The sequence below is a fragment of the Macrosteles quadrilineatus genome, unplaced genomic scaffold (assembly GCF_028750875.1).
Source record: "Macrosteles quadrilineatus isolate MER2022 unplaced genomic scaffold, UCM_ALF_1.0 Scaffold_12__1_contigs__length_5162894, whole genome shotgun sequence".
NCBI classification, from domain to species: Eukaryota; Metazoa; Arthropoda; class Insecta; order Hemiptera; family Cicadellidae; genus Macrosteles; species Macrosteles quadrilineatus.
In genome coordinates this window covers 3,773,018-3,799,527 of record NW_026542605.1, presented here as the reverse complement: position 1 = coordinate 3,799,527, position 26,510 = coordinate 3,773,018, and the positions used below count along the sequence as shown (strand labels likewise).

Below are 26,510 nucleotides of genomic sequence, written 5' to 3'. Positions count from 1 at the left end.
ATTATCTGTAGACTGAATGAAAATTACATCAATGGGTCTGCTCTAACTACAGTAATTGTGGTGTATCCAACTCCCCTGATGCACTCACTGGAAAAATGTTAAAGATAAAAATATGGGTTAAAACAAATCTTTCAACATTCTTTTCTCTTTTATACATCTCAAAAGATAAATTTTACTAGTAGTCTGAGTCTGCTAATTTCTAAGAAAAACTTGCACAAACTATTTCTATATTTTTTGTTTATGTGCAAAACAAACTTGTTGTGGAAAAGGATAAAAATAAAAAAGGTACAAATATAGACAATAGTAATTTATTTCCTAAAACTCAATTGAGAACAATATATATTCATGCAAATTTATAAACAGTTTATTTTGTCACAACTTTTAACAAAGTTAATCATATTTATAATAAAAGTATGACCGAATGATAAAACATATCAAAATATAATTTCAAATCCATTCAATAATAATGTGTAACTTAGGCTACCGATGAAAATGATCTTATAATAAATATATAAATAGATATCTAAGAACAAACTATGCTACTAAAAGCCGATCTTAAAATTTAACACTTTGTGTAAATGCAACCACAAAATGTTTGTACATTTTAAGATTTGTTGTGTGAAAGCATTGATAAATATTCAGATTTAGAGTAAAAATGGTATCTTTATAAATAGCAATTGTGTACACTAAATTGTAACAGCCTCAACTGTTAATTTTGCGCACACATCAAATGAAGGTTAATTAACAACTTAAAAGCAGTAATTAATATCCTAATGGTTTTGATTCATTCTGAAGATATAATTAACATCACCAGGAAGTGTTTTGGTTTAAATACAAGAATATCAACTTCACTATTGAAAAATAATAAATAAAACTACAGGATAAAAATTCAACATTTTAGCCTATATAAATAAAAACTTCTTTCACACGAACAACTGATTTTTAAAACTACACAATAACTTAAGTAACAAAATTTATTTAAATTGCGCTAAAATAATAAAATATCAATCTCTATTAACAAAGGATAAAATTATTTCAGTTGTTTAAACTGCGATAATAAATAATCTTTTATGCTGGTGGCGAACACAAGACATATACACAAGACACTTACGACTAGTATTTACAATAATACATGATGCCTTAGTGGCCGAGCTTCGGCTTGTAAACCCCACGCTATCACACGAGTCGAGTTACGGACGACTCATTAGCAACAGTGACAACTCGAGTTCCGCAACTGACACCAAGGTAAGCGGGGCAAGACGACGCTAGCGCCGGTGTTGGTAAAGGTTGAGATCACGCTACAACTAAACTGACAACATCGTCGTCTTGGTGTTGATCATCTACACTTAATCATCTACAAAAGGATGAAATTAGATTACATGATTTGTATGAGTGCCTGGAAGTTTAAACATCGTTTTCCCATTTCAACAGTCATTATTTAGAATTATAGTTCCGGAGGGGTACTGACCAAATCATTTCAAGATATGAGATCAACAGATTAAAATATTTTAATTTTACAATAAACTTACTTATAATTTTCTAAGCTAGAAACATGAAAATGGGTTTACTGTAAAATTGAAATATCTAATATATAAAATTCTCGTGTCACAGTGTTTGTCTGCAAACTCCTCCGGAACGACTTCACCGATCGTTATGAAATTTGGTGTGTAAATTCTGTAGGTATGCGAATCGGACGTAAACTATTTCCCGTTTCGAAATTCGTAAAAGGGCTCCGCCTCAGTGGCTCTGGAGTTTCCCATGTTAACCTTATGAGAAATGGAATTAATGAATCTTAACAGCTGTTTCAATTAAACAAGTTGGTTCTGTTCTATGATGTTCAATAGCATTAAAGTTACAAGGATTACCAACAGGGTGCAGCACTATTATTTCTTTTACATTTATGACAACAGCTAATTTGCAACCAAAAGGTGAGTGAGCGTAGCGAACGAACTTCAACCTGGAGGCGAGTTAGCGTAGCGAACGAGCTAACCTGAAGGCAAGTGAGCGCAGCGAACGAGCTCCAACCTAAAGGTGAGTGAGCGTATCGAACGAGCTCCAACCCAAAGGTGAGTGAGCGTAGCGAACGAACTTCAACCTGGAGGCGAGTTAGCGTAACGAACGAGCTAACCTGAAGGCAAGTGAGCGCAGCGAACGAGCTCCAACCTAAAGGTGAGTGAGCGTAGCGAATGAGCTCCATCCCAAAGGTGAGTGAGCGTAGCGAACGAACTTCAACCAGGACGTGATTGAGCGATGCGAACGAGATCATCTTGAAAATTAAACGTAACGGTACTTTCTTTCCATCGGTCTGTCTTAGGGGAAACCTATAACTTAGGCGATACGAAGTTCGCCGGGTCAGCTAGTAGTTTTATAAATTTAAGTTATAACAGAAATGTTATGTAAATAATAAGTAGCAAGAGAACTTAAATAACCGGACCCTGAATGATAAGTAACAAGTTGACCTACCTACACATTACAAATCCCTTTCAACTTCCAAGATAAGCCTACTTAAAACTTTGTAACACAAACATTGATGGGATGAGTTCAGTCATTAAAATAAATAAGCTTACGTTAGTGATTTAGTCTTATGATCAACATTCTACTACACAACTAATTCAAAACCAAATATATCTCATATCTTAATATCTCATATATTTTATTTAATTGCCATTAAGTGAACGCTTTGCTGTAGATTGAGCATGCAAACCCAAACTAATTTAATTACAGTTTAAGTTTTCTCTTATTAGATTCAATGTCAAATGGAATGCCAATTTGTTATACATTTCCAGGAAATTTACAATAATTAGGTTTGGGGATTATAAAAACAATGTTTTATTGCTAAACAATTTGAAGGGACAACCTGAATAGGACAGAGAGCGAGGAATGGCCAACATTGATATGTGTGTTTAATATAAAATGCCTACACTTATTACAGTTTAAACTTTAAAAAATTATTTATTTTTATTTTAAGTGATTATTATTATAAATTTCCTTAAACTCCCATTATCCTAAGAAAAGTCTCAAAAACTTGATCAGATCCAATTGTTAAAATGGGTAAACTTCTACACATAGTAGTAAATTGACATAAAAAATTCTTAAGCATACTCTATCGTGCGAAACATGAGAAAATGAATCACAAATAAGTCTGACTATAATTAATAGTCGGGACAAGTTCCAACCAAACATTTGGAAATAGCCATGACTATGCTACGAGGTGGGTGTACAACACAAAAGATTTCTTAGTTCAGACTCACAACACAAATACAGCTTAACTCTTAGTAAAATGGAGTAACGGTCGTCTACAGCAACGAACCACAAACAACCGAAGCATAAACACAATGCTAGACGGAGGCGAGATATGAAATATACTATGACATCTCACTTAACATTAATCGTGTGCACAACATTCATCTAATCTATATTATTTAGCTATGCACTATTCTTTCAGACTAGAATTAGTTTCCTAATCTTAAAAATAATGCATATAAAACCGCTTTTCACATATATACAATTTGTAAATCAGACACCCTCAGTCAACTGGAATTTTATAGACTTTTTTTGTCTTTAAGGTATTATAGAGACAAACCAATTTTATTGTTTCAAATACAACAGTTACGACAAACACTTAACACATGTAACATTCAGTATATCTACTATAACGTAATATTATGCATTGAGATCTCGCAATCCCTCGGAAACAAACTTTACTCTTCTCTTTGGGTGTCATCTTAACATAAACCTGGGATCCAACGTTCAACAGAGATGGCCTCCCTCTCAGGCTCCATGTTCTGGACAAGGCACGTCACTCGACTCACACGGGTGTACACAGCTAGCAAAGGAAATAGGTGAAACTTAAAACTATGGCAAAGGAACAAGGTGAGGTTAGAAGTTTAAAAAATCTATTAGTCATTGTCATTTAGCAAAGCAAAAGCACAATGGTGTAAATTGTAAATTTGTATTGCTGGGAAACAATGACGATGCGATTATTTTACAGTACAGTACTATTTGGCTTCAATTCCTGGACTTGTATGTAGTAAAATGAGAGGTGAACTAACCTAATGATTAAAGAAAAATACAGTAACTTAGTCACAAAAAGGCCTGACTAAAATCATGTGTTTATGTTTCACAGTTTAGAAATAATGTAACCAAATTACTACTGAAAAGGTCGAGAGTGAAGTTAAGGTTGTACGTAATAAGCTGAGCCTGAGAGAGAAGTCGTGATAGGAACTACAATTGTGTAATACTGCATGTGCTTATTGCTACGACTCCTCTGTGCTTATGGTAACATATTAAACACTAGTTGGCAGTAGTCAGACTTGCGACAGTTGGTCTCTGTCGCTCGTCCGGATTATCTTATAAACACGCAGAGCCATTCGATTCATACTCGATATAAAAGATTGGACCCTCGAAGTCGTGATTGTTTGGCAACATCATCGAAACCGGACCTAAATATTCCATCTATCCGTTGTTAAGTACAAATTTATTTAAAATTGGTGTCGATCGTATCGCGACTCCGGGTCGACGAATATCACTCGGACAATTTGATTGTCGATTTTAATATACATAACAGAAAACAGTTAAATGAAATAATTAGGTCTTTAAAACAAAGTGATGTCTAGGCGCAGTCAACGTTAATTATTACTAGGGCCGGGTTGAACTACTTCACCCGGATTGGAGGATTCATCGTAGCCCGAGTCTGATGAGTTGTCGCTATAGATCTTGGTGGACGAGGCGTCGGTGGTGGCGACAGCAGCAGTAGTGTTAGTGGCAGTGGTGGTGGGCGCTGCAACGTGAGTGTGTGCGTGCGCACGCTTGTACACACAAGGCTTGAGGAATCGGGGATCTACAATCACCTGACCATGCGGTCCTTTGAATATCACTCCACAGCACACTTTCTCCCTGAAACACATTCACCATTTATTGTGATCCCTTCTGCTGCCACAATTGTAGCCATTACTGTTAAGTTGTATAAACTTTTAGAGACTTTGGACATCACATTTATATGGGCCAGCTGCAGCTATTTTTTCATTCCTAGTTGAATGGTCCACTCATAGGGAGCGCTGCCTTCAAATGTCAATTTAATCCTGTAGAAGTTAAATATTTTATTTGATAAAAAAAGTGCTATAATTCAAAACGTATAGTCCTTTCAATTTTCCTAGGTTTATTCAACACAAATCAGTAATAATTGACAACAGCAATTTGTCTATGCTCATTTTTTTTCTAAAAGTGGCTACAGATTTAATATGAGAATTGAATGTGTAGTTCTAACTTGAGTTGATCAAGACCTAAATTCTGAATTTGTATTATTTTCAGACAGGATTTTTAGGTAGGGATTTTTTGCAAAAGGATTTCCTCTGGATGGAAAATATAATAAGGCTTGCAAATAACCTACAAGTTTTGTCATGTGTCAATGAAAACAAATAAAACTTTTAACTAATTTGTTACATCAACTTATTCAAGAGTACACAGAAATTAAATTATACTTCCCCAAAAATTAGGAGTAAAAGAAATAGGGAAGCTCGGTACAGGAATTTCTTTTTACTAAAAGGAAGTATACCTTCATGCCTTAGTGTGTGTGGTTTAATATAATCATCGACTATGAATAGTCATGCACAAATGGCAGAAGTGATGTTTATTACACTGTTTGTTGGTACATACCTCTTCCAGAACGTCATGTCCAGGAAGCTGCTGACAGGTGGTGAGGTGTTGATGTGCTTGTGACCTCGGACATACATCTCCATCGGCTCCTCTTCCTCCACAGACCTCGGACTCGCAGGTTCAGAGTCCGCCTCTACATCTCCTGGACAATCAACAGACAGTAGGCTGTTAGCAAGTGACCACTAAAGGATATCTTATTGAGTCCTTGTTTAGCGATATAAAAAGGTGAGTCTAACATTTTAGGATACAGCTATTGTTGGAGACATTGCATTGAAATGGTTCATCTATCAAGGAATAAAGACTCATCTACAGTAAGTACCTGACATTTTCATAGGTAGAACTACCATTTAATAATAGTGAGATAGCTCAATAATATTTATAGAAGTAAAATTTTTTTAACAATAACTATAATTTGTTTACAGTTAATCAAGGAAGCAAAAATGTAGGTCTACTACTAAAGGGTTTTCATGAAAACTACTAAAAAAATAAGTCATAACTTTTAATTAATACCTTGAATCTAATAGTCAATGTTAATAGTAATAGGAGGTAATAATATTTATTACAGCTTGAAGGAACTAGTCAGCTAGACTAGAACCAAAATAACAGTAGGCCTAGTGGGGTAGTGGTTGATATAACATTAACCAACAAGTCTATTTAACTTAAACGACCAGCATTAAATCCCAGAGTATTGTATCAATAGAGGAACAAGGGGGTGGCCCTTTCAAATAGTAAACAAACCAAGGGTAGGATTTGCACAAAGATATAAAGTCTAGTCATAAATAGGCCTAGTTTTATTTACCACCAAAACTTAAAACTGACCTGATATGTCATTCATTGCGAAATCATTTTGTTCATCGTTTTCTATAGCTTTTTTAGAATCCTCATCCATTTCTTCTTCTTCAATATGTTTCTTGCTTTTGATTTTATGTTTGGCATTTTTCTTCGACTTGATCTTAACAAACGACTTTGTTCCTGGGCCGGCCCTTGCATCAACAACCTAAAAATACCTAAGTGTTAATTACATCAAAATGTGTCGGTGATTATAAATAGTACAATTATAATCTACTTATCATAAGCTATATGTGTACCATTTGTCCCCACAGTAGGCTTACTTGTAATAAATTACAATAAACTATCGCTGGACAAGTGAACCACCAACTTAAAATTACAACTGTGGTTATTGGAGAAGTCTTTTCAGTTGTTTGAAGATTATTTGAAAACACATAAACTTATTTTAAAATGGCTTTGGTTTTACAATTTATCTTCTTATTTATAATTTTTTCTTACAGGCACGAGCCTGGGATTGTTTTTCACATTACTTCAGGCTAGACCTAGGGATTGCAGCATTATCAATTACATAAAATCCATTGGTGATTTGGCGGAATTTGAACCCGGGACCTCTTGGACTGAAGTCCCGCGCTCTAACCACTATGACCAGCTCGCTCCTCCCTTACCCAATTTAGAAGACATCTTGTTTTAAATGTTTCTTCATTATTCTCCAGAGATCTATATTGATGTCTTATGACAAAAAATATATAAACAAACAAGATACTAAAGCCTGGATGGAGTGAAAAATACAAAAGACAAACGTACATGACGCCAGTGGCGTTGCGTTCCGGGTGGTAGTTTCTTCCACCTCTTAACCAACAAAACACACGCATTGCACACCTCTCCCGCACGCCTCTCCTCCAGCTGGAAACAATCTACAAAGTCTTCCTCGTACTTCTTGCTATCAGTGAAGCGTGAACTGAAACACAAATATTAACACATTCAGTTATATTACAATGAACTGAACTCAAACACAAATATCAACAAAGGTTAGGTTATAATGAACTGAAACACAACTATTAATATCAAGTTATGTTACAATGAACTGAAACACAACTATCAACAAAAGTTAGGTTATAATGAACTGAACACACAATTAGTAACATCAAGTTATGTTATAAAGAACTGAAACACAAATAGTAACATTAAGTTATGTTGTAATGAACTGAAACACAAATAGTAACATCAAGTTATGTTATAATGAACTGAAACACAACTATTAACATCAAGTTATGTTATAAAGAACTGAAACACAAATAGTAACATTAAGTTATGTTGAAATGGACTGAAACACAAATATCAACTTCATTACTGTATAGGTTTAAATAATGAACTGAAAAATGTAAACATTGAGAAAAATGTTATAATGAAGTGGAACACAACCTTGCGTTAGGTTACAATATACTGAAATACAAATATCAACTTCTTGATAGGTTATTATAATGGTGTGTAATAGAATACTGAGGGCAACCTAGTCTAAAAAATGTTGCCACTTAGGAAAAATAAAATGAGTTGTGAGTTTCCTCTCATTGTGTGGCACACTTGTTTATCATCTAGAGCTAAACCATTATTAAAAAAATACCCCCGCCGCAGCAAACCTGCAGACTAAGCAAATTTCCATATGTCTGATTGGATTTACACTAAAATGTCTACTTAAAAATTTAACATTTATTTCCTATTTAAATAGAATTATTTTAACAGGTACTTAGGTTTGCTGCATCAGGGAGGGTAAAACTTTTTTTTGTAAAATGTTAATAGTTAGTAAGAAATAAAAACATTTTCTAAATTTGATCAAAATATGTTCATAAACAAGCAAACTACAACAGTTTACTCATTCTCCATAAGAATAACATGGGAATTTAAAATTTACATTTTTTTGGAATTTTCTCCGTAACCATTAGGCGCATAGTAACACTTCAATATACTAAATTATTTGTTTTTTTAAGCTCTACAAAATGGTTTGAAAAGATTTTGCAAAATTTTTTTTTTTTTTTGTCTAAAGTGGGAAAATTCTATTTTTACCCCATAAAACCCCCCGTAAACCCCCGTTCCCATAGTCCGATCATGCTGGTTCGCGAACTCGTTCGAGTTTATCCCGCCTTACACCTTCAAACCAAATTTTATCAAAATCGGACAAAAATTACTCAAGTTATCGTGCGGATGGACACATATATATATATATACTAGCTGACCCCGCGAACTTCGTATCGCCTAAGTTATAGGTTTCCCCTAAGACAGACCGATGGAAAGAAAGTACCGTTACGTTTAATTTTCAAGATGATCTCGTTCGCATCGCTCAATCACGTCCTGGTTGAAGTTCGTTCGCTACGCTCACTCACCTTTGGGTTGGAGCTCGTTCGCTACGCTCACTCACCTTTAGGTTGGAGCTCGTTCGCTGCGCTCACTTGCCTTTAGGTTAGCTCGTTCGCTACGCTCACTCGCCTCCAGGTTGAAGTTCGTTCGCTACGCTCACTCACCTTTTGGTTGCAAATTAGCTGTTGTCATAAATGTAAAAGAAATAATAGTGCTGCACCCTGTTGGTAATCCTTGTAACTTTAATGCCATTGAACATCATAGAACAGAACCAACTTGTTTAATTGAAACAGCTGTTAAGATTCATTAATTCCATTTCCCATAAGGTTAACATGGGAAACTCCAGAGCCACTGGGGCGGAGCCCTTTTAAGAATTTCGAAACGGGAAATAGTTTACTTCCTATTCGCATACCTACAGAATTTACACACCAAATTTCATAACGATCGGTGAAGTCGTTCCGGAGGAGTTTGCAGACAAACACTGTGACACGAGAATTTTATATATTAGATATCTATATATAGATATATAAAAATTTGAACGAATGGTGATTTTGGCCTCTGGGGACATCAAAATGAAAAAGTAAATCGGTCCCGGGCCTAGGTCTTACCATGAGACCTACGGTAATAGCTACTTCCCTATAGGGAAATTCGCTAAAATGCACATTGTTATTCTGGTTTGTTGGAAAAATAATAGTGTAGGTATTATTATCCATCCACCTTTTAATATCAATTATTCAATTTGAGGGAGAACACAGCACAACAGCTTTTGAAACCCATTTCTTATGAGAACTTTAAAAATCATAACTAAAACAGAAACATTATCCACAGAGTAGGCTAAATATAGGTTTTTGGATATGAGTTGAATAATAATAAAATTCTAGGTTACATTTAGTGCAATGAGAATTGTGGGCTACCTAAAATTTAATTTTAGGTATACATTTCCTAAAGTTATTTAGACACAAATTAGCTACTATTTTAGAATTGAGAAAAGTCCATTGTCAGTATTTTTGTGATCAAAAAAGGTTTTGTAATGTACAAACATTGACTATTGGATACTGAAGTAGACATCCCATCTATATGGACCAGCTGTCGCCAATTTTTTACTAAAAAAGAACGTAGTTGTGTGAGCCAGTCAGTCATAGAATGCGCTACTAGTGTCTAAAATTCTATTTTATACCTTAATTTTTGTTTCTGACCAGGTTGATAGGTCATAACAGTTGCTATAGCTCCATAAGTCATTCCCTAATTTTGACTCGGTAAAAAGATTTGTGTACATGACAGAATTTAGTAATTTTGATCAGCGCAATCTGTAGGTGGCTCACATCAACTATGACAATTTTGATAAAAAAACCTCCGGGCTACAAATTTAACATAGGAGGTACAAGTGACAAACATTAATTGAAGTAGAAAGGGATAAGGAGGGACAGAAAGAGATTGAGATGGGGAAGATGGTGTTGACTATGCCTATTGTATTTGTATTAATGTAGTGAATGTACAACTAAATAAACGGTATCAGAAATCTGACACATACTTTCTCCCATTAACTTGTCAACAACCGGTATCATAAATGGTGGAGGGAAAAAACATATGTGTGCTATTCCCGCCATATGCTGACATCACACAGATTGCAAACAAAAAATCACCTGATTGTATTGCCATATAAATTTGTTTTGATGTTGTTTTTATAACTTTTTCTAAATGGTGAAATGGGGTTTGCAATCTGGGTGATGTCAGCATATGAGGGGATATAGCACAGCTATGTTTTTTCCTTCCACCATGGTTATCATCCGGGTAAGCAGTGGGAGTAGGCCTAACTATGATATTTTACAGGGAAAATCACAAAAGTTGCAATAACTATTGAACCGTAATTTGTACAGCAATGGGGGGTGCACTATTTAAAATAAATATATTACAATAACTTTTGAACTGTAATTTATAGAGTAATAGGAGTTGTACTATGGTATACTTAGAGGGAGAAAGTAAGAAGAAGTCTGCTAGGTTTCAAAATTCAGTTTTAATTATATTTTCAAACTGTGTAACTTGCCAGAAATATTTTGTACGAGGTGATCAAAAATAATATGTTTTTTTTAAATCTGGACTAGTACATCTAGTTTCACCTAAAAAGGGTTGTCTTTAAAGGCTAATAGCTTCAATTGTAAACATCTAGGTAAAGCTAGGCAAAGCCTAATTTTTCACAAAAATACCATTAGGCTGGATTTAAATATTATTACCTGCTTGATTTTGCTTTGCATATGCAGCAGCCTGATGTTGAGCGGTAGACTTTTGGTTTGTGGAAACTAAACATCTTTATTGCACCTGAAAAGAAACATTTTGAAGTATTATCGAAGGAGAAAATCTATAAGATTAGTACAAGCTAAGAAAACATGGTAGGCTGCAGTCTAATACAGTGTAGGCCTACAACAGTTTTTTACAGAGTACCTATGTTCAATCTGTTATTCATTCACAGAAATTAAAGTAGGCTAATACATGCTGTCACCTTTTAAGAATGTCTATAAGTTTTCTATTTTTTTGACGCAATCTATCCAACTTTTGTTGGTCAAAGATGAAGGAATCAAGTATTCAAGTAAGTAAGTATGTATGCTATTAGTAAAAGTATTAAAGTAGGGTATACCCTATTTTATTGTTGGTTAGGACTATGTTTGACATACGAGTCAGTCTGAAGAAAATGTATTATTATAAGAGATCGATGCAGACAATGTGTGCATATTCAAGTACAACATGTAAAATTGCGATACTTGGATATTAACTTTTTAAGACTAGACGCAGCCTGGGCTGTCTTGTGGGATCGACTGTAAGTAGGCTGTAGGCTTAGGGGGCCTACTTAATTTGTGATTAAATTAAGTTACTGTCAAGTTTGAGCAAATTTGACTTTTCAAAAGAGAAATAAATTATCAATGTTTCTCATTGATGGTGTTGAATCTTGTTAGAATTGTCTGTCGGTTCAACTATTCAAAGCAACCAGACGTGTAATTTTAATACCCATCCAAAACGTGCAGATAAGTTAGGAAACTTATTATTGGCCTAAAAGTAAATTATAACATTTAACTTAACTTATTGCACGATAATAAGGGTACAGTATGTCGGAATCACTAAGAGCAATCAGTGTGAAATAATAATTAATTTAATTTTTTCAAGATGGAATAAGTCTTATGCCTCCAGATTGCTAAAAATTCTCTATTCTAGCTCCAATTTCTAAAAAACGTCCAGGTGATACCAAATTCTTTTGGAGCCCCACCCTTTTTGTAGGGTCTTCTTGCACTCCTTCTACCCCCCCCCCCCCCAAAAAAAAAAAGTCTGGCACCCCATTTCCAAGACCCTGGAAACTGGATAAATTGGGTGACTCCTTGAAAATCAACTCAATTGGCTTTTTCAATAAACTGTCTGGCAATGCAAAATTTTTTTTAAGTTTATTAGCCCTGTTTTTTTTTTTTTTTTTTTTTTTATTGAATTAATAAAATTTGTTCAAAATCCTTTTTACAGCCTAAGTGAATCTATCAACTGCTAATTTGATAAGTTATTAAATTATGATTAAAATAATTTATTGGTAATGTTTAAGTTGATTGTATTTTTATGTAGCCTAATCTTATTATGTAGGGTGCAATGTACACATAAGTTATAAGAAATTTGATTGTATAAGTTATTAAGATGATTATTATATAGCACTGCCGTCCGTAAATCAATGCGTTGGTACCACAAAATTGCAGAAGAACTGATCCTAGGTACTGCCGTGGTAAATGCCTGGCTTGCTTATAAGGAGAATGTAAGTGGTACTAACAATAGAAAAAAAACCGGACTCTATCACTTCATTCAGGGAAAAAATAGTGTATATGCTCTCCTGGATATTCAAGATGCTGCTGTAGAACCCGTTCGACAAACTGGCCATCACTACTTATCCGAGTCTGAGACATTCATTGGGGAAGGAAAAAACAGAAGGCGATCGAGAAAGAACTGTAAATTGTGTTACAAAAGAGTGATGAATGAAGGAGGACGGCAGGCAGCAAAGAAGTTAAAAAAGGTAACAACATTCGATAAGCCTTACTTATGCAAGAACTGTTTGTTTTATGAACATTCACTAGTAGACTAAAGAGACAGGAACACAAGAAGGTGCCGGTAACTGTAACATTGTTTTAGATTTTTTGAATCTAAGTAATTATACGTTTTTATTCTTTTACAAATGTATTTTTTTCAGCAGCATACTTTCAGAAACAAAAAATTTATAACAAACAATGTTTAGTTTTTGTTTATCGACTAATGTACTGAGACAATAAATAAGATTATTCTGTAAATACTTTTTTATTTCAAACCCAGCGACAACTTTAAAATAAACATTTTTTACAATTTTATCAAAATAAAAAATACCTACCTAATACAAGTTACTTATCAGTATTCTTAGTAATGATTACAATGATACATAAAGTAAAGCAACTTGTAGAACATTAAATTTATTATTTTACACGAAATTGCCATTTTTCAATCGTAAGTAATGATGAAACCATCTAAAACAGCTACGCCGACCCGATCGGGTCGACACATTTTGACTATGTTGACATTTTTGTTTAAACCATATGTAGAATCATCAGAAGCTTCAATCAACGCTATCTAGTAGGAACGGGATATACTCTGCTGTTGCAGTACGCTTGATCGCCGCTAGTTGTCAGTGAGGGCCATCTATCGGCCAAAAAGTGAAACCTTACATTCCTGAGGTGTCGACCCGATCGGGTTGGCATGTCATTCCATCCGACCTGGTTATGCCGACCCGATCGGACCAGCGCGGCAGTTAACGTGTTAAAGCTTTGGATTTTAAGTAATTTTATTGGTGTTTAAGGCCTGATACAATTTCATTCCAATTTAATCTGGTTTGTGATTAAATGAAATGACTTTTAAGTGTTGGACTGCATGTGTGCCCCTTTTTGGTTGTTAAGGATTATTTATAGCATAGATCAAAACTGATTCCAAAGCTCCTAAGTACTTAGTCTTGGTTTACCATGTTAAAAAATACACATGTTAGAATTTTGGCTTGGTAGGTCACAAAATGAGTTTTTAAGCAAAACGGTGCAGTCTGTTACGATGATTTGCCATGGAAAACCATGATAGGTCTTGAACATGAAATATTTATCTTAAAGGGAAGTTAGCTTAGTAACTTAGCCTACCTAGACAACTTAAATAAAATCTTAACAATGTGAAAAATTGTGATATTTAAAAGACCTTATTTAAGTTAGCTGTAGATTATTTATTACCTAACATCGCTAACTAATTTAAGTTAGCTTAGTAAGTTAGAGACAGAATCATTAAACTTGAGAGTTGTTATTAGCCTAGGCCTATTATCATTTTAGGTAAGAAGTTTAATTAGGTTTTTAAGATAAGTTTGGTGGGCCTAAACTGTTACATTATACATTTAAAACTTTGGAAGATAGGCTTTTTACTTAACTTATGTGATGTTTTGACTGTAAATTTTAAAGGTTCTTCAAAAGATGAAGAATGGTTTTAGCGTCCTCAAGTTAACGTACTTAACTTAAGTTAGGACCTAGCTTAAAAATGAAAAATAGAAAGTTTCGACCAATAGACAGCTAACTTATAATTAGGCTACGTAAGCTAAATTTTGTAAAGTTGGTGTAACAGTTCCAAGGAATTAGATGAGAGGGTGTCAGTAAGTCAGTTAAAATAAAGTTGTGTCAATAAACTAAAGTTAAGTTATCATACCTCATAACTAAGTTTAAGTTAACTTAGGCTAAAATGCAAGTTAAGACATAGGCTAGGTTAAAAGTTTACTAATAGCTTTTTAAGTTAGGTAGGTAGGTATGTAAAATATAACTTAGCCTATATTTTTTTATTTGGTTGGCCACTATACAGGAATCTAACTTAACTTAAGTTATAGCCTATCAGTTTTGGCATGAATTGACCCATAAGACTCAAACTCAGACATCTTTATTTTTAACAGTACCAAGCCTACAAACTGCATAACTTAATTGTCAACAAATATTTTCCACAAAGAAAAACAACAGGTTCTTATAGACAAAATCTAAAACTAAAAGATGCAAGACTGTTTAAAGTAGGTCACCCATAAATCTAATGACAAGCCACTTGGTATGAAAATAGCTCCCAGAAAATTTTATGAAAAAGACAAAGACAATGGTTTATTTATGCAAGTAAGTTATGTTACAGTATAATGGTTTGCTTCAATCATAATAACAAAATGATTGTGAGTGAATATTATAAAAAAACTTTGGGTGAGTTATTAGAGGAATTGGATTTCTGTAATTTTGTCAAATATGAAGGGTAGGGTAACTTAAGTTAGCCTACTACTACTTGGTCGGCTTAAAGACCATTAAGCAACAATTATTATTGTCCGTTTCTTAACCCATTAACTGTCAATATAATATTTATTTCTGAATAGCAAAAGCTATACATGAAAACTACAAAATGTAACCATATTAATTGACCTTAAACTTTGACTAAGTTACTTCATTTCTCCCATGATGCACGATGGCATTCATAGCCAAGCCGTACACTGATTCAAAGGGTGAAAAGAGCCCAAAACGCTTTATGAAAACAGCGAACATCGAAGATTGATATTTCATCAAAGAACCATATGGGAAAAGTCTTCAGTGTGTAATTATAATAGGAAAAGTTGTTAAACGTTACAACGTTTGAAAAGTACCGAATTCATGAAACTTAAAGCCGTTTATTTTTCAACGCCAAGGTCGGTTAGCAACCATAGAAAACATAGTTTTCTTGACAGATTATTACGAATTATACATAAGATATAATATGTACATCAACTGATTAAACCTACTTTATATGAAAATAATTTACTTACCTTTTTTATTTAAGAAAGTAATAAATTAATGACAGTCACACAACACTGACAATCAACCCCTACCCAGGCTTTCTTCCAGTCCAGGCCAGCCAACCAAACCACAAAACAAACGCTTCTTTTAGCTATAACAAACTCAGCAGATTGACCAAACTACAAAACAATATTTTCCTCCTTACTTCATCATACTGTAAGAAAGTGCATCTCTACATAAACTGCATGCTGTAAGAATTGCGTAAGTGAAATCTTAGATGTGAAATGTAAAATCGAATTTGAATTATAAAACTCATGAAAACTATCATTTTCACGAATTATTTAATCGTGGAGTGCGACCGTTCCACGAATACTAGTACTAAAATCTATGGAGGTGGTACTCTTATTGCGATACGCAATGATATTCCGAGCAGTGCATTAACCCCAACTACATGCTCGGCTGAATGCGTTTTTGCCTCTATTAATCTTCCCGGCTCTACACTTGTCCTTTGCTGCGTCTACATTCTTCCAAACCATCCATCCCGTGCTTATTTAAATTTCTCCAATTCATTTGATGAAGTGATATCATCTGCTAGCACCTGGGATAACATACTGTAGCTCGGTTACTTCAATCTTCCACATACTGATTGGTCAAGTGATGACGACAACCCTACATCAATCTCTCCTCGATATTTGAATGACCTTGCTTCAGCTTATGGACTTAGACAAATCAACTCAGTCCCGTAATCTCCGTGGGGTGTGTCTTGATCTGTTTTCTCTTCCCTTCAAGACTGCAACTCGGGCTGAGGACGCTCTTCTTGACGAGGACATGCATCATCCTGAACTTTCTGTTTCATTTACATAACATAATTCTTACTCTCACCAGCCTCCTAAGTTTGTATTGGACTTTCGCAATTGTGATCTGGATGGAATCTTTCTTTCGATCCAAAACTTAACTTATCCTCTGAAATTTGATCAATTAATCCCAAATGACAACTTCTCTGGACATGACATCTTGTAAAACAGTTCACCCATCTAAAAAAGATCAGAAGTACGACCTTTCCTAGATGGTTTTCTGCTGAGCTGAGAAAACGTATCATTAAAAAGAAAATTGCCCACAAATCGTACAAAGATTCCAACTGTTACTCTGATCTGATGCAATTTAGAACACTTAGAAGGAAATGCAAGGGCCTTGCCAGAATATGTCAGGATAACTACTTGAGAAAAGTTGAAGAGGACATACCAACAAATATTAAATCCTTCTGGTCACATACGTATCAATAATCTCAAATCTAGCCCTATGCTATTCCGCCAATCTTATCTTTTGAAAATACTGTAGCTGTGGACCCTTTGGATAAATGTGAAGCCTTCGCCAATCACTTTTCTTCTGTCTTCAGCAATGATGTGCTACCTATCCCTACTTATGACTAAGGATGGAGCATTTAGTATTTCTAAGTACATCGTAACTGTAAATGATGTTTTTCAGAAACTAATGACCCTCAACCCCAACAAAAGCGCTGGCCCTGACAATATACCGCCTCTAGTTCTCAAATATTGTGCTCCTGTTCTTGCTCCCCACCTAGTGGTTTATTTCAATATCATGATTAGACAGGGTATCTTCCCCGACTCTCTTAAAGAAGGCTTTTGTTGTCCCCATTTTCAAGTCCGGAGACAGATCGAATGTTATAAACTATAGACCTATTGTTATTCAGTACACTATGGCAAAGGTTTTTGAGAGCTTACTTCTCGATTTCCTCTACTTCCACTCGAAGAAATACATAGTCGATGAGCAGCATGGGTTTCTTCACGGACGATCTACAGTCTCCAACCTTGTTATGTATTCCAAGAGTTCGCCACCAGAGTTTCAGTGTATGGCCGCCCTTACCGCATCGAACCAAAGTTGATTGTGTCTATTTGGAGTTTTCAAAAACTTTTGACAAAGTCAACCATCGTCGTTTAGTTGCCAAGCTCTCTGGTTATGGAGTCGGTGGAGCCCTGCTGGGACTACTAGAAAGCTACCTTACTGGAACAGCTAATGGACAGCTAATGGTTAAATGTGATGGTGCCATATCTCAGCCTTTTCCTTTGCCATCCGGGAGTTCCACAAGGTTCACATTTGGCTCCTATTCTTTTTAATCTGTTTATAAACGATATTGGCAAGATTATACAACTTTTTGTGGAGGTTCGTTCTGTGTTGGATCAAGATAATCTTCAGAGATCCCTAAATAGAATCTTACTAACTCATGGTGGAAGGTGATCTTTTGTATGCAATCTGAGTGACGTCAGAATATGACGGGAATAGCACACCTATGTATTTTCGTTCCGCAATGTTACAACTCGTACTGGAGCACTTTGATACATTCAGGAACATTTTGCTAGGAAAGCATTAAAAATTTGATATCGCACAGGCGTACACGGAGAGCTAATTGCTATTATGTGTTGGTTAGTCTATGCTATTATCTTGTACTGGTCCTCTAGGCTCTTTCCATACATGTATAGTATATGTTTAAAACCAAAGAGGGAAGTGCCCTACCAAACTGATATATTTTAACTGTGCGATTTACCAAAAATAGGAAACAATGTGTTGATTTAAGATACTACTGAAAAAGATTTCTTGTTTCATAGAGATTGAATATTAATCTATGGTTCTATAGTATTCTCACAGCACAGCATTTGTAATCAATGGTCCCAATTCGATATCCAAATCTAGAGCTTAGTATAATGGTAAGTCAATCTGGAGGATAACATAGGAAAATAAAGAGGTATACACAGAGAACCAGAGAGGATAGAACAACGGACATTATTGCTACTGCTATGTAATTCTAAAATAGACCGCTCCCCTCCCAGACTCCCGAGTTATTAGGCCTAGTTCTCGTTTTCAGTAGTCAAGGAACGTATGGCGTGTAGTAGAAATGTCAATGGAGGCTCGTTCTAGTTCAGCTCTTTTTAAAAGGGCCGAACAGTTAAGGCGATGGGAAGAATCAGAAACTAATCGTGAATCTACTGTTGTTCCTGAAAAGTCCAGAAAAATTAAGTTTTCCGCGGATTGTGTGTTTTTAGCTGCATGTGCAGCAGGTGACAAGGAGGAGGTTTTACGTTTGCTGGAACAAGGAGCTGTGATTGACACAGTAAACGTTGATGGATTATCTGCTTTACACCAGGTATGTCTATGTCAAATTATTTTATAATTATAATATTTACACAGGCCACATCCTTTTTTGATACAGTTCTTAGGTTTTGGTCGTTTGAAACTAACTAGCCTATTTAAGTTAGCAACGGGAGAAAACTCGTTCAAGGTTTTAAGTGTCAAATTTGGTTTAGGAGAGCCAAGCCTATCGCTGAGTTAGGATCAGCCTAATTTATATAGTTGTCTGATTGTTTGGACGCAAATATTTAAAATACTCATTTTCAGTGTTCTTACCTTTAAGGCCACACATAAGCTTAACTTAGTCCTATTTTGATGAGTTATTGGCCTAAGTTAAAGCAGATGCCCTTGGTAGGCCTAGCCCAGTTTATGTAGTTAGTTATAGGCCTAAGGGCTATGGGCTTAACTTACCACCTTGGTTTATTTTAATTGGTAAATATTTACCCTAGGCCTACTTACACTGGGATATGATGTAGCCTAATTTTGATATGTCTACTTACAGTATTTTTAACGCTGAATCCAAAAATGCAATCAGTTTTGGTCGGAGAGATTCCTAAGTGGCCGTACAGTTAAATAATTAATCTTAAGATTTGGCAATTATTTAGTATGTCTACAACGCGATATTATGTACTTTTTTGATGTTTACTTACAGTATTTTTCACGCTGAATCCAAAAAATGCAATCAGTTTTTGTCGGAGAGATTCCTAAATGATCGTAAAACGAGGGTCAACATTACAAATCTAAGGTTCATTGAGCTAGGCCTATACTGATGGCAATATGGCGTAAGCATTTTTGATATTTTTATTTCATTGTGTTTCACCCACTATTTCAATTGTGCAAAAACAGTCTGGAAGTAGCATAAATTAATGAGTCGGTTCATAATAACCTAACCTTTAACTTACCTAATCTAACCTCACTTCAAAGGACTTAATACAGTCACGAATCCGCATAAAGTTCCTCACATGCCACCTATCTTCCTCACATGCCTTTGCTGACATAAAATGCGATTTAAACATTACTTTTAAGGTTGGGTTGGGTTAGGTTAGGTTAGATTAGATTAGATTAGATTATGTAACATCATTTATTAGTTGCTGATACATTAAATTATGCACTGTGGCACGTTTTCACTTTTAGACACAATGGGATTATGCACTATGGCACGTTCATTAACAGACGTTGAGGCATTAGTCAATGGTTCAGGATTGGAATGAGGACGATGATCATGTCGGCAGTGGCCTTGCTTCTATTACTGATATTTTACGTGAATAGATTCTATTTTGTTCTATAATTTATGTTGATGTGATTAATAGTTTATGTATCGTAGTTGATTTATTGTATTTTCTAAACAGCACCAAAGTCCATTTTCTTTTAAAAATCTAGTTATTGCATATTGTAACTCTGATTTTGCTCTCATGGCGTCGTGTGTGGTTTTGTCTGTTATTATCGAATGTAAACAACTGACAGCTGTTTCCACTCCACAATCCTTCCTCCCCTTTAAGTGTTAGTCGCCACTAGAACTTGGACTCGTCCATACCACAAATATGTGAATATTACAACAAAACTGAAGCTTAATATTAATTATTTAACTGTACGGTCATTTAGGAATCTCTCCGACAAAAACTGATTGCATTTTTGGATTCAGCGTGAAAAATACTGTAAGTAGACATCAAAAAAGTACATAATATCGCGTTGTAGACATACCAAATAATTACCGATTTATTAACATATTTGTGGTATGGACGAGTCCAAGTTCTAGTGGCGACTAAGTTAACACTAAAAGGGGTGGAAGGTTTGTGGACTGGAAACAGCTGTCAGTTGTTTACATTCGATACTTAACAGACAAAACCACGCCCTGAGAGTAAAATCAGAGTTACAATATGCAATAACTAGATTTTTAAAAGAAAATGGACTTTGGTGCTGTTTAGAAAATACAACAAATCAACTACGATACATAAACTATTAATCACATCAACATAAATTATAAAACAAAATAGAATTAATTCACGTAAAATATTAGTAATAGGTATTTTTTTAGGATTTGTGATAGAAGCTAGGCCACTGCCGACATGATCATTGTCCTCATTCCAATCCTCAACCATTGACTAATGCCTCAACGTCTGTTAATGAACGTGCCATAACTTACTTAGTGCATAATCCCATAGTACCGGTACATAATTTCATTGTGTCTAAAAGTGAAAACATGCCACAGTGCATAATTTAATGTATCAGCAACGAATAAATTATATTACATAATCTAATCTAATCTAGGCCTAATCTAACCTATCCCAACCCAACCTTTTAATGTTTAAATCGCATTTTATGTCAGAAAAGGCTTGTGAGGAACGAGGAAGATAGGTCGGACTTTATGCGGATTCGTGACTGTATTAAGTACTTCCAGACTGTTTTTGCACAATTAAATAGTGGGTGAAACACAATGGAATAACAATATCAAAAATGCTTCAAGCGCTAACCTTTACCTTCCTAATCTAACCTCACTTCAAAACACTTAATACAGTCACGAATCCGCCCTACCTTCCTCACATGCCTAAATAAGAACTGATTATTTGGTTTCAAAACGAATTGATTTGATTTCATTCCGCATTAGATCAAGTATACAGTTGTTTGATTTTCTCACTCAGTCCTCACTCCTCACTCAGTACGGACCCGTCTATACCACGCCATATTACCATTACCTTCAGTACCGTACCGCTCAATTATCCTTAGATTCGTAATCCTAACCTTCGTTTTACGGCCTACGTTTTTCTGTTCCGGGACACCCTGTATATTTGTTAATTAAGTAAGTAAACTATGACAAGTTCCAATGGGAGAAAAAACGATATTGTTTGTCGATTTTAAACAGGTAGGCCTACTGTCTGTTGCTCGCAAAAGAGTTAAGAATCAGCCGATGATTAGGCCTAATTTGATAGAATATCTAACGTCAATTGCACCTTTAAGAGGAATAGGTACCACCACATAAACTTACACTAATTGTAGGTTTTTTATGTCGATCAGAAAAAAATCTAGGGTTAAGTTTGGTCAATAAGATGCCTTTACTTTAGGTACCGTACCGCTCAATTATCCTTAGATTCGTAATCCTAACCTTCGTTTTACGGCCACTTGGGAATCTCTCCGACAAAAACTGATTGCATTTTTGGATTCAGCGTTAAAAATAGCCCACTGTAAGTAGACATATAAAAATTACATCATATCCCAGTGTAAATACAGTAAATAGGCCTATTTGCCAATTAATTAATTGAAATGTAAGTCTTAACACAAGCTGCCATCTGTAGGCCTAACTTAGACAGCCTTGGTTAGGCACATCCATTGGTTAGGCTTAATGCAATTTACTAAACTTAACCATTTTGTAACCATCTGTACCGTTGGTTATGATGTGCCGGTGGATAAAAATAGTCTAATACACAGTCCCTTCAAATTTGTAAGTTAGTCATTTCGTCCGCTGACTACCACGAACATTGCAGACCTCTTTTTAGTAAACTCAATATCCTTAAAACAGTATACAGCCAGTACATTCTAATCACCCTAAACAACGTAAGGACCAACATCTCTAGTCTTGCATTGAGAGAAGACCAACATCATCACAATACAAGGTCAAAATCCAACCTTGATATCCCTTTCTGCAGACTAAACAAAAAAAAGGACAGCTTTCCTATGTTGGCAATTAGGATGTACAACCGACTGCCACTGTACTTTCAAAATCTTGAGGCCTCAGTTTTCAAAAACGAACTGAGGGAGTGGCTACTGGCAAGACCCTTGTACTCCCTAGATGAGTTTTATAAAATTTGCGTCTAACCTGCCGCCAAACTTGTAAATATGTATATAAATATTATTATTATTTTTATTTTGACTCAGTCTATCCAGCAAGAGCTGGTCAACGACGTCGAGGGAGTAAGTAAGTAAGTAAGTTAGGCAAATTTGTAGGTTTGGGTACTTAGGCCTATACCTAGGCCTATTTACAGTTCCACAGAGAACCTACGATATTAGCCTAAAATATATTTTTAAGTTAGGTAAGTTACTGAGCTTGGAATTAACTGAAATATTATTTTGATATTGATTAAAATCAATTTAACTTAGTTAAATATTGAATGTAGGCCTAAATATGGATTTTCTCCTGGACTTTTCTTGTAGAGAAAGATTAACTTAACATCAACCACGTTTTTACAGTGGACTGGGGTGTTTAAGGCCCAATTACCAAATTCTCGCTAACGATGATATAGTTAATCTTCGGTTAAAACTAACCGATGATTTAAACCACAGTTAAGGAAACCTGGTTTCACCAACGAAAATGCGTCAAAACTAATGCTGGTTTTATAAACAAGAGTTTAGGGTAAAATCCAGGTGGCTGTGGCAGTGAACTGTCATAATACCGGGCTGTTATGGCCATGGGAGCTAGTAAACATAACCTAGAAAATAAATCGGTGTTAATGAGGTAGTGGAAAACAAAACTGGAGACAGCAAGCTTACAGGAATACAATAGATTCTGAGCAAAAAGAACAAATTGTCAACATAAAGCAAGAAAAAATAGCAAAACAATTAACATAAGTAAATAAAGGCAAAGCAATGTTGATCAAACAAATTCAATTGAGGAACTAATTGATTGAGTTTTGCGGTCGAATCAAGACTTAAAATCTAACAGGGATGTTCAATATTCTGTTTGTTAACTAACCACTTTGCCTGTCAGTTCATTGGCAGCGCCAGCATGGCAACGCTGGTGGCGCTGCCTACAAATTGACAGGCGAAGCTCTCTCAAAGTACTTAACGCTTTTTACTATGCGGTTGGCATTCTGGGTTATAGTAGTATGTTTTTTGGTTACGGTACAGTAATTGAAGTAGGGAAACATTATGTGAAATGGTAAAAATCTCTGTGGAACTTTACCATGATTTTAATAATTTTTAAAAATTTTTAATGGTCTAGTAAATTTAGAGTTTCAAATCTAGACTAAGCCTATAGGCCTACCGGTGATATAAACTTATATCAGCGCTCTCCAAAATTGATAAAAGATGAAGGATGTTCTGTTGGCCTTATTTTGTAGTCGGTAGCTTGTCTGACATTCATGAACGACATGCCAATAATAGGCTATAGGGCCTACCGGTTAGTAGTAGATGGTACCGTCTGACACTGAACTTAAGTTATATTATATCTAAATTAAATATAAATCATAGGCTACCGGTATCCGAATTTGAATTTAATCCCCACAGGTTTTAAATCTTAAATTGTTATACCAATACCGGTAAGTTAAGTTGCTGCAGGACCTCGATATCTCAAACCTTGGTATCTCGAATACATTGACATCTCAAAGTTTTCATAATATCCTTGAAACCTCGGTAAATCAATGTGTGATATATGCCTTCAGCCCTTCATTTATTATAAGTCAAATGTTTTAATTATATAAAACCTTGATAGCCTAAAAAAAAGGAAAACAGGTCATGCTGCAGGATCCATGTCGTCACACTTGTGCATAGGCTCACTACCATATATCCCATATGTTTTAGGTAAATAAGCTGGCTTTTTACATCTGGCGGCAACTTTAGTAACAATCCAGCAAACTGTGATGTAGTGTTGCACTGCCCATTTTTTTTCTAGTGAGGCATTGATCAAATACTTAAAGTTCTTACTGTATACTTTGCAAGTAAGCTGTTTTCAAATTCTTGTTGGGATGTGGAAATCCATCTTATTTGTGTTTTTTTTTTTTTGGCATGGCGCGGAGAAAAAATTCCTTTAGCTTCTCCCGGGGTTGCGCCCACCTGACAACTCTAGCGGAAGCGTGGGGCGGTGCGGGCATACTTTATCCAGTTCAGCCACAGTACAGAGTGCCTACAAGACTGTATGTTCCTCGGAGTGAAATTTTGTGTATAATGACTGAGTCGAGTTCAGATGAAGAAGATGTTTTCTTAATTTGCTTGCTCCAATCAGAGGAAGAAGAGAAACGTCAGAGGCGCATTTGGGAGCATGAAATAATTAGATAAGACATGAATACAGAGAATTTCATCAACTGTTTAGTGACCTTTAGAGGACTGGTGTTACCAATACAAAACCAGACGACACTAGTCAACAAAACTTCACTGCCACATGCCGGGTTGCTAGCGACACTAGGGTGGACTTCGGACCCGAACACGCCCGAAGGGCTCACAGCACTTTCCGAAAACACCCAAATGAGGGGCAGACGCCTTTTCCGCGCCTCTGCCCCGCGCCCACCTGGCAACTCTATAGAGGCGCGGTAACACGAGAGGAAGAACTTCTCTACCGAATTCTCACTGCTGGATTCAAAGAGAAGTTTTTTTCTGCGCCGCATCAAATTTGTGTAGGCCTACTTTATTTTTAACGTTTAACATGAAACAGCCACATTGACTAAATAATTAACGATTCAAGATTAATTGGAAAACATCTGCTTTGTTTTTTATTTCAAAACGATCTAGATGTATTCTACACTTTCTTTATTTTAAATTTGAGATTTATAGTTGATTTTAATCAGTATTTTGTATGAAGTGGAATAACCTCAACGACTACCTACTCTTCGAAAATAACCAAGGAATAAAGATGGAATAGGTTCGTACAGAAAATATACAGGGTGTCTCGGAACTCTCTACCAATATTTTAGGGCATTGCTTCTGGGTAAGAAACATACCTAAATATCATATTTAAATTGTCCGGAAGTCCTTAGTTACTCACACAGCCGCCATTTTGTTTTTTTCAGTTATTAATTTTTTTCTAAAGAATGGTTGAACATACGAAATGGAAACTTTGCACAAACATTTATGACAGCTAGACAAAGCTACAAAAAAATTATAACGATTTTTCAAATTCATAAAACAAAATGGCGGCCATTTAAAATTTTTATAAAATCAATGGTTTTTGAGTTATTTAAGAAACAAAATTTTAAATAGCAGCCGTTTTGTTTTATGTATTTGAAAAATCGTCATAACTCTTTTGTAGCTTTGTCTAGTTGTCATTAATGTTTGTGTAAAGTTTCCATTTCGTATGTTTAACCATTCTTTAGAAAAAAATTAATAACTGAAAAAAACAAAATGGCGGCTGTGTGAGTAACTAAGGACTTCCGGACAATTTAAATATGATATTTAGGTATGTTTCTTACCTAGAAGCAATGCCCTAAAATATTGGTAGAGAGTTCCGGGACACCCTGTATATTTGTTAATTAAGTAAGTAAACTATGACAAGTTCCAATGGGAGAAAAAACGATATTGTTTGTCGATTTTAAACAGGTAGGCCTACTGTCTGTTGCTCGCAAAAGAGTTAAGAATCAGCCGATGATTAGGCCTAATTTGATAGAATATCTAACGTCAATTGCACCTTTAAGAGGAATAGGTACCACCACATAAACTTACACTAATTGTAGTTTTTTTATGTCGATCAGAAAAAAATCTAGGGTTAAGTTTGGTCAATAAGATGCCTTTACTTTAGGTACTCTAATGTTGTTAAACCTTAACAAAAGGAGTATAAACTTAGAAATATTAACTGGGTAGGGTAATTTAGCGGGTTTGGCCAAGAACTAAGCTTACCTCAACACATCTTTATTTGTCTTTTCATAATTGACAAAGACAATTTCCAAAAATCCAATCAGGGAAGCCTTTTTTATCACCATCAAACACAAGACCAAAGCTACCTTAGTAAACCAGTATTTATTCACAAACAGTTATATGTTTGCTGCCTTTAGCAGAGTTAAACCTATGTAGGCCTAGTGATTTGAATGATTTATTGAAAATAACATCAACAAAGGCACAAAG

General features: G+C 35.3%; 2 protein-coding genes across 6 annotated transcripts in view; one reads left to right on the top strand and one right to left on the bottom strand.

The window, feature by feature from the left end:
* Positions 1 to 321: 321 nt before the first annotated feature.
* LOC129004908 (SIN3-HDAC complex-associated factor-like) lies at positions 322 to 15,721 on the bottom strand. The gene is made up of 6 exons (XM_054433613.1): positions 15,635 to 15,721; positions 11,028 to 11,112; positions 7,249 to 7,402; positions 6,475 to 6,652; positions 5,656 to 5,797; positions 322 to 4,896 (listed from the first exon to the last, which is right to left on the bottom strand). Exons 2-6 carry the CDS (start codon positions 11,099 to 11,101, stop codon positions 4,629 to 4,631), a joined length of 816 nt encoding a protein of 271 aa, XP_054289588.1. The 5' UTR covers positions 11,102 to 11,112; positions 15,635 to 15,721; the 3' UTR covers positions 322 to 4,628.
* Positions 15,722 to 18,499: 2,778 nt separating this feature from the next.
* The window catches only part of LOC129004847 (protein phosphatase 1 regulatory subunit 12B-like), an 82,546-nt gene continuing 74,535 nt past the window's right edge, over positions 18,500 to 26,510 (top strand). For all 5 annotated transcript variants that reach the window (XM_054433513.1, XM_054433511.1, XM_054433512.1 and 2 more), the window contains exon 1: positions 18,500 to 18,765. In XM_054433513.1, the coding sequence (XP_054289488.1) occupies positions 18,517 to 18,765 (249 nt within the window). In that variant the 5' untranslated portion in view covers positions 18,500 to 18,516. The remainder of the gene's footprint in view (positions 18,766 to 26,510) is intronic.

Coding starts and splice junctions, on each gene's coding strand:
- LOC129004908 (XM_054433613.1), bottom strand. CDS start 11,101: ATGTTTAGTTTCCACAAACCAAAAGTCTACCGCTCAACATCAGGCTGC. Junction 7,403..11,027: donor TGCAAAGCAAAATCAAGCAG/GTAATAATATTT, acceptor TTTGTGTTTCAG/TTCACGCTTCACTGATAGCA. Junction 4,897..5,655: donor GACATGACGTTCTGGAAGAG/GTATGTACCAAC, acceptor AATGTGTTTCAG/GGAGAAAGTGTGCTGTGGAG.